Source organism: Aptenodytes patagonicus, chromosome 1 (genome assembly GCF_965638725.1).
Source record: "Aptenodytes patagonicus chromosome 1, bAptPat1.pri.cur, whole genome shotgun sequence".
Lineage (NCBI taxonomy): Eukaryota > Metazoa > Chordata > Aves > Sphenisciformes > Spheniscidae > Aptenodytes > Aptenodytes patagonicus.
In genome coordinates this window covers 141,221,021-141,233,695 of record NC_134949.1, presented here as the reverse complement: position 1 = coordinate 141,233,695, position 12,675 = coordinate 141,221,021, and the positions used below count along the sequence as shown (strand labels likewise).

General features: G+C 41.9%; 1 protein-coding gene across 1 annotated transcript in view; it reads left to right on the top strand.

The window, feature by feature from the left end:
• Window positions 1-12,675, top strand: part of BMX (BMX non-receptor tyrosine kinase) — a 30,039-nt gene that overhangs the window by 5,204 nt on the left and 12,160 nt on the right. Inside the window, exons 4-7 of the mRNA XM_076336251.1 lie at window positions 78-197; window positions 1,985-2,046; window positions 7,914-8,092; window positions 11,195-11,254. Of these exons, the coding sequence (XP_076192366.1) occupies window positions 78-197; window positions 1,985-2,046; window positions 7,914-8,092; window positions 11,195-11,254 (421 nt within the window). The remainder of the gene's footprint in view (window positions 1-77; window positions 198-1,984; window positions 2,047-7,913; window positions 8,093-11,194; window positions 11,255-12,675) is intronic.

Here is a 12,675-nt window from a genome sequence, read left to right as displayed (position 1 = left end):
GCAGACTCTATTGATCATAAGGAACATTCCCATTTTGCAGCCTGTCATGTTCTCTTTGGTTTCTTTGTGCCTTCCAGAAATTAAAGACAATTCTGATTTACTAAACAAGTACCATAAAGGATTCTTCATCAACGGGAAGTTTCTCTGTTGCAACCAGACCTGTAAAGCAGCCCCTGGATGTACAATTTGGGAGAAACGTAATGTGTTCTTTTATTTGTTTGATTAGTCTCATCGGACAATATTGCCAAAGCACATGGACATTCAAGGCAGTGGAATCAATATAAAAGCTAATCTACTTACACTTTTCATGTATGTGCTAAGCTCCTTTTAACATCATAGCTGCTATACATTGTAGCTTATAGTATATCTGGGGGAAATAATACACTAAATTATACCTGCTGTGTTTGATCAAAAAGTTAGTGACATTTTTACCTACAAAATAAACCAGGTGGAGTTATTTTTCTCCTTATTCTTAAGATCTCTAGCTAAATTGTAGCGTTATGCTGTAAGACCCTTCTAGTGATGAGGTCCCATAAGCTGAATGGGTAGGAACAATAGAAGTTCAGCACAAGAGTGTCTATGAATGAGTATAAAACAATACCATTTCATAACTAAATAGAACTATTGTATTAATATATAATTATATTTATATGATTTTTTTTTCTAAACAGTGTGATTTAACTTGCAGCAGTTTTTTTTTATTTTAACACGGTTTTCTAAAGTATTTTATGTAGAACTTAGTCGCAATTATTTAGGGGTTTTAGTTTTTATCTGTAAAGACTGAGAGAGGAAAATTTGTAAAGCAGTACCCTCCTAGGTTTCACATTTTCAGAAGGGAATTCCTGCATGTCTGTGTACATGCTTAACAGTGAAAGGCCATGTTTAGGAGAGGGAACAGCAGTTTATGAGTATTTGGGCTTCAGCCTTTTAAAGCTTGATTATTTGGAATTGTAGAGCACTGGTAGATCCACTGATTTAAATTGTGATTGAACCTTGGTCTTAAGCATTTACAGTCACAATCAAAAAAATATGAACCCAAAATTAAAAGTTAAATCCAAAAATGTAGGTGTGAGCAGTTAGGAACCTGATTTAGATCTGTGAGACTGCCTGTAACAGTATAGCATTTGCTTTTGAAAATTGAAATTAGTGATACAGGCTTATCTGCTATTACTACAGGTTTCATCATTATGGAATGCTAAATAATGTAAAGAGTTGTCAGCTGATTTGTAAGAGTAATTTGAATAGCATCATCTGGCTTCAAAACCACTTGTTACAAAAGCAAATAAGGCCATGAAACCCCCAGTCAGTGGCAAAGACAAGGAAATACCTCCTTACCAGTCATGGACAGCTTAGCCAAGAGAAGAGTTAAAAAGAGCATTTTTGTCGATTGTGTGCTTCATTTATGTCTGAGATAATAATGCATGCAGGATAATGTGCTGTATCTACTCCAAATTTGTTCCTAAGTAAGTTTCTGAGGTTGCTAACTGAGATGTCCGGAGCACAGGGAGACTGTCTGTGTAGGCATGACTCCAGACAGCCTCAGCCTTGTAACTGCTGAGTAATTGAAAGCAGTATTTCTTACTGACTGCTTCATAGACTAAAAGTGTCAATGAAACGATTTTTAAAAAAAAAAACAACAGAATAAAACCAAAGCATACATGTGTTTCCCTCTGTATGCAATCAAATAACCTAGCAGAACTGGGAAAACCACAGAGCTAAATACAACCACAAATTTCCCTGAATTTGTATTTTAGCACAGATGAAAACAATGGTTGATGGGGTTTTTAAATATATTGAGATGGTGCTTGAATTAAGAGAAGGTTGGAAAATACAGAGCTAAAGCAGGTCGATACCTCAGGGTGGTGAAATGTCAGCTGTCACGATGCTGTTGCTGCCACTGTATAGGTCTGCAAGTGAGAAAGCCTCAGGAGATAAAGCCTTGCTTAAATTCATGTTTTTTTCTTTATTTCTCCCTCTCTTCCAGATGTGACTTTGTGTTGCACAACTGGGTCTGTGAAACCACTGCCTCCAGTCCCTCAAACGCTGGTAGGTGAAAACTTTTGAGTATCTGGCTACAGGAAAAAAGCCAGCATCTAGATGGTAGGGAGGGCTGTGGGATGGGATGGAGAGCTGCAAACAGCCACTTGCTGGAAGCTGGTGTAGACCTCTAATCTGCAGCGCAGCTTCAGCATCCTTGTGTCCAGCAGCATGTCAGAGGGAAGGACTCATCTCCCTCTTCCATGTGCTGTAAATGGCAAACTGGGAAAGTCTCAGCCACGTTCAGTTCACTTTAACGTGCTGGTGGCAGTACTGGCTACAGCCCTTGTAGGGATGTCTTTTACTTTGTACACTTATTTCCAGTGGGATCAGGGAATGCCATCAAAATTAGCTCTCTAGTGTGTAGGAGGTCCCCATCCCCCCAGCCAAGTGCCGGGTCCTGCACTTGGGCCACAACAACCCCATGCAGCGCTACAGGCTTGGGGAAGAGTGGCTGGAAAGCTGCCTGGCGGAAAAGGACCTGGGGGTGCTGGTTGACAGCCGGCTGAACATGGGCTGGCAGTGTGCCCAGGTGGCCAAGAAGGCCAATGGCATCCTGGCCTGTATCAGAAATAGTGTGGCCAGCAGGAGTAGGGAAGTGATCGTGCCCCTGTACTCGGCACTGGTGAGGCCGCACCTCGAATACTGTGTTCAGTTTTGGGCCCCTCACTACAAGAAGGACGTTGAGGTGCTGGAGCGTGTCCAGAGAAGGGCAACGAGGCTGGTGAGGGGTCTGGAGAACAAGTCTTATGAGGAGCGGCTGAGGGAACTGGGGTTGTTTAGCCTGGAGAAAAGGAGGCTGAGGGGAGACCTCATCGCTCTCTACAACTACCTGAAAGGAGGTTGTAGCGAGGTGGGTGTCGGTCTCTTCTCCCACGTAACTAGTGATAGGACGAGAGGAAATGGCCTCAAGTTGCGCCAGGGGAGGTTTAGATTGGACATGAGGAAAAATTTCTTTACTGAAAGAGTGGTGAAACATTGGAACAGGCTGCCCAGGGAAGTGGCTGTGTCACCATCCCTGGAGGTATTTAAAAGACGTGTAGGTGCGGCACTTAGGGACATGGTTTAGTGGGCATGGTGGTGTTGGGTCGACGGTTGGACTCGATGATCTTAGAGGTCTTTTCCAACCTAAATGATTCTATGATTCTATGATTCCTAGACATGCCAAAAACTCCCCTCCACCACCCTCCCCAGTGAAAATGGTGCTCATAGTACTTGGAGAAAACATTGTAACTGAAGGTATAAACAAATATACCCGCTTTGTGTGGGTGAGAAATGGTGGATGAACTGCATTTATCTCAGGCAGGTCCCAAGTTGTGCTGCTCTGGGGTTAGGTCAGGAGTACAGATGGCTGGTTAGGAATGCCTGTTTAGCCCAACTTTACAGAGACAGCCTCTAAGTTAATGAATTGTAAAGCGCATCTGAGCTCGTTATGTGCTCTTGCCCATATCTTGACTTTATATAGGACAGAAACCTGGGAGTGTGGTGTCCCACCAGCACCCACTGGGCCTTGCCGTCTGTTTGAGAAAGCCAAGCTTTCACAGACCCAAAGAGAAAAATGGGACACCAGGATGCCAAAAAGCACTACTCGTGCATAATTCCACTTGAGTCCTCTAGCAGTTGCTAGATGAAGAATGGAAATAGTTGGCAAGGTTAAGAATAAAAGCAAGACTGGAAGATCTGCTTCTATGCTTATTTCCTCATCTATCTCCTCCTGTACAAATACAAGGGCAATAGTGGTATTTTTGACCTTAGTTTTACTGCCCAGCACGTGGGAAGGAGGTAACAATGACAAGACAATAGAAAAGAACAAAGTGTCTTAAGTTTTGATGCTTTTATCTGTTTAGAAAAAGACTAACAGTATGGTCTGTGTATTCACGAATCGCGAATTTAGCCTCCTCCGAATTAAACCAGACTGGGTTTCAAATCATGGGATTTTAAAGTTTGTATTTCTTGCTTTATTTTAATTTGTCTTCTGTTCTACATCTTTAGAATACTTTCTGGGTCTATTTCCTAGCCTCTCTCAGAAAGTAACTTAAAGAAAAAAGAAAATAAGCTGTAATTTTTGTGTGTATAGTTGACATGAACAGCCAGGGCTTTAAGAAACACATAGATTATCAAGAGACAGAAGACAAAATCACAAGAGCTGTAAAATGGAGTTTTAAGAAAAAAAATAATAAAACCTTGGAAAGAAGCTATGAACAAAGAACCTTTTGACATTTTTTCTGATAATGAGATTTGAAGGTAATAGCATTGTGAACACACAGCAGCCTAACTTGTTTTGAATACCATGGTCTGTTTTGCCTGGCTTCCATCAGGAGATGCTTTGTCTATCTGGAGAGATCATCAGTCATGCAAATCTGCTGCAGAACATGCTGGCTTCTGCTAGGCCTTTATGATTTATTATTATTATCTGCTTGAATTCAGAGAAGATATTTTGAAAAGGAAACTTAAAAAGCAGGGACATGACAGTTTTCAGATGGGTACTTTTAAAACAGGTTCAGTAAATGCAGGTATAATAACTACCACATCTAGTTAGAACAACCTGACTTCATTTTCCCGAGCCATATGATATAATCAGGTTAAGAAGGCTAATACTGACTTCTCATAGTGAGGAACAGTCTATATTTAGTCACAGAGCTACTTCTATAAGCTCTCTGCACATTTTTACTTTGCCCTTTCATCTACTCAGTTTGATCGTCAGAGGTACCACCGTACCCCCAGCCTTCCTTTCGCCTGTCTCAGTTCATGTCCCTCACCTCTCCAGCCTCTTGCAAGTCTTGCTCCCTTGCTTTCTTCCCAACCGACCAGAGGCATTACTTTTGCACGTTGGCAAAACTGACCAGAGGCATTATGTTTTCCATGAGGCATTACTTTTGCATGCTTACATCCTGCAGCTTTGATGCCTCTGTCCCTTTCATCAGTTCAGCATTATATGTCTAGTCTCCCACAGAGGAGCTGCTTCCTAAAGAGTGATGCCATTACAAAGAACAGTGGGCACAAAGGTCCCTTCACGGGAACCAGTGGGCCTACTACATCACCTCTCGGTTCTGATGAGCGGTGCTTTGGGATGGCTGAAAGGCCATTGTAAAACCTGTCCTGCCCTTCACCTACTCTCATTGATAGAGCAGTGCAGTACTCTGTGCCCAGCCTTTCTCTTCCTCTTCCACCTCAGCCTCCAGCCTTTTCTTGTGTAGGGTTGGAAACAACCATAATCTGAGTGACAGGAGCCGTACGGCCATCCCTGGGTGACCTGGAGCATATATGCCCCAGCAGCTGATGCTAATAAGGAATGGGGAAACTATGGCCCTTGTAGTTGTCCTTGTAATCCTGCAAATGGTGTATGTGTGGGGATTTCCTCTCCCTGATATGCCAGTGTGCTTTGATAACAGCAGGAAGCGGGAACTTCCTGCCTGAGAAACACTTTCACCTCTGCTGGTGCCTGGCATCCACTGTCCCTGCAATGGCAAATGGTTCGCGTAGGTCAGACCAATACTGCAGTAGATCAGATAGAAGTCCACTGAGTGCACACACATATCTTCTCATGCTTACGTTTTGGACAAGTTTTATGGAAGCTGAAGTCATCCAGCACATGCTTCCAGCTGCATGGTAGGGGTGCAGTTCTGCAGATAGTAACCATTCCCCATATGCACATCGCAGCTGAATCTCGGGCTGTCACCTATGGCTCTCTCTAGATGACAGTGGTACAGTCATCAATATGAAAACCACAATAATATCACTGCCAGCATAAAGGAAATAATAAGATGCACTCAGTTGCTCTTAGGAAATGCTCTGAGGCTTTCAGCCAGTGCTGGAAGTGGAAAGCTGTATATATGGACACAAATCAGGACATTAATCTGTACCAGGTTACAGATTAAGTCCATCCAGAATATTGCAATAGACAAATACACATCCAGCAGTGAAACCCAAAGGGATGCAAATCTTATGTGCTCATCTTTGACTGGTTCTTTTCCCTGGCAGGTTGGACAAAGTAAAACTAATTTCTGTGATAATAATTCTTTATACCATTTACTTTGGCCAAAGCTTTGCAATTTCTTCTGTTCACACAAAAAGATGAAAGCTCCATCAGAAGATGACACTCTGATCATTCCACAAGCAAAACACAGGAAATTAAGAAAGAACAATATAATCTCCAAAAATTACCAAGGCCAAATGTCAGAGGTGCACATCAGCTCATAAACACGTTTACTGAATATCAGCTTGCTCTAACATCACTAGATGCTTTAAAGAGAAAACAGTTTAGTCTCTGTATTATAATTTTCTCCATCTTTCTGACAACTGCAGGCAACTCTAGTTCTGTCATTATTCCACAAAGCAAATGAGCAGTCTAAGACTTGAATCCTGCCTAACACAGGCCCTCAAGCTATAAGCTCCTTTCCACCGAAGTCAGATGTGACCAACAGGAACCACCGTTATTGGGTTCAAGTAGTAGTACTTGATGAGTAACAGACCTACTTCTAGTCAAATGAAGAGGACTCTGCTGTGAGTGATACCTCTTTGAAGAATGAGTATCTCCACTGGAGCTTAGTGAGATCAGATTGAGACTTCGTGTGTTTGCAGGAAGAGATCATGTGTGTCTTCTGGCTCCATGCACTCCATCAGGCATTCACTTGGCTTTTTGGTTTCTCCTTGTTTAAATTAGTCAAAAAATGTCAATAAAGAGGAAACAATCAAACATGCAATGCCATGGTCATTTGGACTTGACTTAAAGGAATCACAGCATTCTTCAGGACACTTGGCATTTTTCACTGGCATTGCATTACAGTGTTTTTCAATTATAAATAGCTGGCATTTGGAACCTTTTCTCCTACATCTTTCTTATTTTCCCTCATCCTTTGCTGTCAGTGTTTCATATGTAGTTTTCTCTGCTTTTAAAGAATTGTGATGTCTGGATTTTCACAGTGATAACATTTCCCTGATTTCTAAATGCATTTCAGTGCCTTAATTTTAGATGCCCTTTTGCTTATGGTTAGAATGATGTCAACTAACTTTAATGCCAGGCTTCTCATCCAAGTCATTTGTGTCTCATCCTCCTCAACAATCAGGGATGAGAGGTAGACACTTCTGCAGGATGACATATTTCACATGAAGACATGGGTCAAAGCTAGGTAAGATGAATCCCATAGTTACATACCTACATTTGTTTAACCCTGCATAGGGAAAGTTAGCCACCAAGGAGTGGGATTCCTTATATCCAACACGCTTAAGAGAGAAACATCAATAAAACATGGTAAGGAAAGGGAATGATTTAGAAAGAATGTAGCTTTTTGCTTTCAGTGATTAGTAGTAACAATTGACTAATGCTTGTTGTGCTTCATGGTAAGTAATGTTACCTATTGATCAAAAGCCATTCAAAAAACCAAAGTTATTTTATAATACTGTGAGGGGGTCTTTTGGTACAACAGGACATTAACGCACTTAGTTATAGTAAAGCACAATTTGATCACGTGGTGTCCAAGGCAGATGAATTGCAACCGTTCCCTAAGGACTATCAGCTTCAGATAGGTGGCAGGCTTTTGACAGGAGTCAAGTCTATCACGTAATCCTGGTAATGAGAGTTTCCTATTACAGCAGTGTCAGCCTCCACTCAGAGTTAATTGCTTCTGGTGTCACTATCATGGAACTTGGTTCTGTTCTCACCTGTCTCACAAATGTGGACAACAGTTTCTGAGCTGTTCTTCTAAATGGATGAGAAAAAAGCTGCTTGCCTGTGCCCATCTTCTTAGCTTTGATTAATTTGCCTAATATCATTATACATGTTGAAGATATAAGTGATTGTGTACTTGTCACATGTTATTTCTTACTGTACCCTGTGCTGCATCTCCTTATCATGTTATTTCCTCTGTCTTCAAAAGTGGAAACGTAAAAGCCTGCTTCAGGTGCTATCCCCAGACAAGTCAGTCCTGAAAATGGCTGTGGCCCAATGTAACTACGAACCCGAAGGAAATTCAGCTATCCGGCTTGTCCAAAGCAACAAATATTATGTGTTGCAAGAGGAAGATTCTGACTGGTGGAAAGTAAGGGATTTGGAAGGGTAAGTATGTGCTGCAGAATACTTTTGTTCCATGACCATGGTCTTCCACATATCCCATCTTCATAGACAACACTGCAGGCAGTCCTGCAGGATCCTTTCAGGTTCTATGTTAGGATTACCTTAGTAGCTTTTAAACCTTGCTCTAGAAGCCTCATTGTCTTCTGTACAACTCCATTTTCATTACCATCCTTGGCTGCCAGGTTGGGTAAGGTTTACAACAGTCACTGCCTAGTATACTAAGATAGTATCCAGTGGCCTTAATTTTGATATGTGCCTGAAGAAGGGCTTGTGCATACAGAAACTGTCCATTTTTTCCAACTATTTAGTTTAAGTGAATAAAAAGATAGAACCTCTCCTCACAAATGTTGCCACTCTCATTTGCACTAAACCATTTTTAGACAATCACCATTACTACTGCAATAGCAGTGACAGCAGGGAGACCAATGAGAACTGTTGAAGCACGAACCACTTCTTACTTCAGTCTCTCCCCAGCTTTAGCAATACTTTTTCATAGAGACAGGGCCCTTCAGCCTGCGCAGGCCAGAAGAGTTTAATTGTTCTTTTTGAGGTTCACAAGTGGAGGAATCCCCTTCAGCAACTTAAAATAAGATATTTTTCATTAATATCCAGCTGGGGCAGAAAAGACCATCCCTTCCCAAGTTATTAAATGAGAAACAGCTTTAGGAGTACACTGGAGACAAAGGCAGTGCAACAAACAGGAGCTGCCTGGAAGAGATAAGATTCCTTGTCTGTGTCATGATGGATACTAGCTGAGTTTGATTTCATGTACTTGATAGAAATATGGAAGAAGAATTTTTGAGCTAGGGGATGCCAGAACTGGTTTGGAACAGAATGAAATTACTTGATCCACTCATCATTCACTGATTAAGTTTACAACTGCAAGGAAACCAACAAATAAAGCAACCTTAACTTAAAGCGTCTGCATTTTATAACTCACAGGATTGATGTACTGTTCTGGATGAAGAAAGCAGCACACAACCCTGGCAACTCAAAGAAAACAATAAATTAGTAAGCTGAGATATGCTCTTAAATGCCTTCACTGGACTGTTTATGGCTATGTAAAAGCATATGATACAGGCAGCTCTGCTTATAGAGCCTGAGTAGAGGCCTCTGAGATGTAGGAGCAGAGAGAGATCAAGAGAAAGGGGGACATTTACAGTTTTTTCTTTGGCTTGAGAAACTGAGACTTTTGCAGTATTGATTCTGTAAAGACAAGTCACATATACATCATAACAAAACCTTTAAATTCTGCTTGAAAAAAATTGAAGATCTTGTTTTCTTGAATGTAGTAGGAACAAACATCAGGAGTTACCTGTTTCACCTGTTTTTATGCACTCTCAGTTTTCTTCTTGCTCTACTGAGGTCTGTGTTGAAGAAATCCTTCCTTTCTGTGTCCATACATATTCAAATATAGAATTTGTTCCCCCTATTTATTTTTCTGATGGGCACAGTATACAGCCCACCCCCTTACAACTACAGATGCCTGTTGGCCCCCACAACTTAGGTCCATCATGCCATGCTGCCAGCTGCTGTAAGTGGTAGCTCAGCTGTCCACGTTCACTTAACTGAGCTTCTCAATTGCATCTGGCATTGTGTCGGGAAGAGTGCTGAGCCTACCTATTGACTTTCTGCATTCGACCTTGGATACTCTGCTAGCACCTATGAGTCACTGGCGTTCTTCATCACAGCAACTGAGATGGCATGCAATGAAATTGTTGAACAGCTGCTCCAATCTTCCATATGATGAAGCCAATCACTGAGGAAGAAGCCATTTCAATGACTAGTGAAAAGAGTACTTAATTGAAACGTAATTTTCTAAAACAAATTACTTTTGTATTTTTCTACATGGTACGTAAAAGCAGAAATGTTTTAACCATGAGAATTTCTGTTAGTGGCATTCTAAAAAGTGACTTCTGATTAATCTCTTTTCATATTTTAAGTGACCAAATTTAAGATGCAGTCATGTACGGTAGCTAAACTGTGAACTGTTTATTTTGCAGGAATGAAGGTTTCGTACCGAGCACTTACTTGAGAAAGTTATCTCTGAATGATGATGAGCCCAGGTGAATCAATATGCAGCCATCCACAGTTTAAATGTTTTCCTCACCACTCTAGTAAAGATTAGGCAATATTTCTGGAATATTTTTCTTTTTAAATAACTTTCTGAATACTAAGCATAAAGTTTCCTGAAAGGTATAGAATCAGATGCAATTTGTCTTCTTGACTCATACATTAATGCAAAAAACATCAGTTGAAATCCTGGTTTCATTTAAATCAATGGGGTTTTGCCACTAACTTCAATGATGCTGGGATTTCAATCTTTGTACTCTTATTTCAGCATTAAATCAGCCTTGCTAGCACTCTCTTGCCTTTGTATGTATGTGAGTAGTCCTGTACAGGGTAAAGGGAATGCAGGTCTGTCAAAGTGACACATCAGACCCATCTTTTCCTTTTTAGTAAGATGACATGACATTGTAAGCATTAATGTATGCCTAAGTACTTGAATTAAAATCTGACAGAAACATAGCAGATGATTGTCTCATAGTAAACCATACTAGACAAGATTCAGAGGTTTCCTTAAAAAAAAAAAAAAACTATTCTTACAGTATCCTGTAAAAGGCAGCATAAATAAGAATCATTCTTATTTCTGCACAAGAGGTTATTTTAGAGGCTTCTTTTTCTGCCACATGAATTCCTTCTGTTGTCTGTTATGCTAAGAACATTTATTTGGGAAGTCTAGGGTTGTGCAGTTTTGGAAATCTTCCATGTAAATTTTGAAAATGTAGATGCAATCTCTTCATAAGGTCACTAAAGGGATATGTAGTTTCATTGCTTGTTACGGCATGCACAGAGAATATTTGGCTTTCCAACACATTGCACAGTGGAACGGAAAGGCTGTATAAGTGTTTATTAAGTCATAAAAAAATCCAGACAATTAAATATGTCTCAACTTTTTGAAATATTCACCATAGACCATGGCATAAGTACTCAAAAAATATATGTGGTATGACTTTTAAGCCAAGGAAGGTATTTTTCATAACTAGTTTTTCACAATTTCAGCAAGTTTTTTTGTCTTTGCAGGGAAAACTCCAGTGTCAGTGAACAGACATTGGCAGAAGAGCAGAGTATTGCTGAGCATGAGTGAGTATATAGAATACATCTTCATGAGAACCAAAAGATTCTTTGGGCAGAGATTGTCTTTCCACTTTACATGTCCACTATACCTAGAGCAATGGTATCCTACGTATGGCTGTCATAATAATGATAATAATTATAGATATTGTCATCAGCAACATCACTGCCCACAGACCTGGTTACCTGGGATGCAGAGAAGGCGGAGGTACTCAATGACCTTTTTGCCTCAGTCTTCACCAGCAAGTGCTCGAGCCTCAACCGCCCAAGCCGCAGAAGGCAAAGGCAAGGACTGGGAGAATGAAGAGCCACCCACTGTGGCAGAAGATCAGGTTCAAGACCATCTAAGGCACCTGAAGGTGCACAAGTCCATGGGACCCGATGAGATCCATCCACGGGTCCTGAAGGAACTGGTGGATGAAGTTGTTAAGCCACTATCCATCATATTTGAGAAGGTGTGGCAGTCCGGTGAAGTTCCCACTGACTGGAAAAGGGGAAACATAACCCCCATATTTAAAAAGGGCAAAAAGGAAGACCCGGGGAACTACAGTCCAGTCAGTCTCACCTCTGTGCCTGCGAAGATCATGGAACAGATCCTCCTGGAAGCTATGCTAAGGCACATGCAGGACAGGGAGGTGATTCGAGACAGGCAGCATGGCTTCACCAAGGGCAAGTCCTGCCTGACTAACCTAGTGGCCTTCTATGATGGAGTGACTACATCAGTGGACATGGGAAGGGCTACGGATGTCGTCTATCTGGACCTCTGTAAGGCCTTTGACACGGTCCCCCACAACATCCTTCTCTCTAAACTGGAGAGGTATGGGTTTGATGGCTGGACCGTCTGGTGGGTGACGAATTGGTTAGATGGTCGCATCCAGAGGGTAGTGGTCAAAGGCTCAATGTCCAGATGGAGATTGGTGACAAGTGGCGTCCCTCAGGGGTCCGTACTGGGATGGGTACTGTTTAATATCTTCATCAATGACATAGACAGTGGGATTGAGTGCACTCTCAGCAAGTTTGCAGATGACACCAAGCTGAGTGGTGCGGTCGACACGCCAGAGGGACAGGATGCCATCCAGAGGGACCTGGACAAGCTGGAGAAGTGGGCCCATGTGAACTTCATGAGGTTCAACAAGGCCAAGTGCAAGGTCCTGCACCTGGGTCAGGGCAACCCCCGGTATCAATACAGGCTGAGGGATGAAGGGATTGAGAGCAGCCCTGCCGAGAAGGACTTGGGGGTACTGGTGGATGAAAAGCTGGGCATGAGCCGGCAATGTGTGCTCACAGCCCAGAAGGCCAATTGTATCCTGGGCTGCATGAAAAGAAGCGTGGCCAGCAGGTCAAGGGAGGTGATTCTGCCCCTCTACTCCACTCTGGTGAGACCCCAGCTGGAGGACTGTGTCCAGCTCTGGAGCCCTCAGCATAAGACA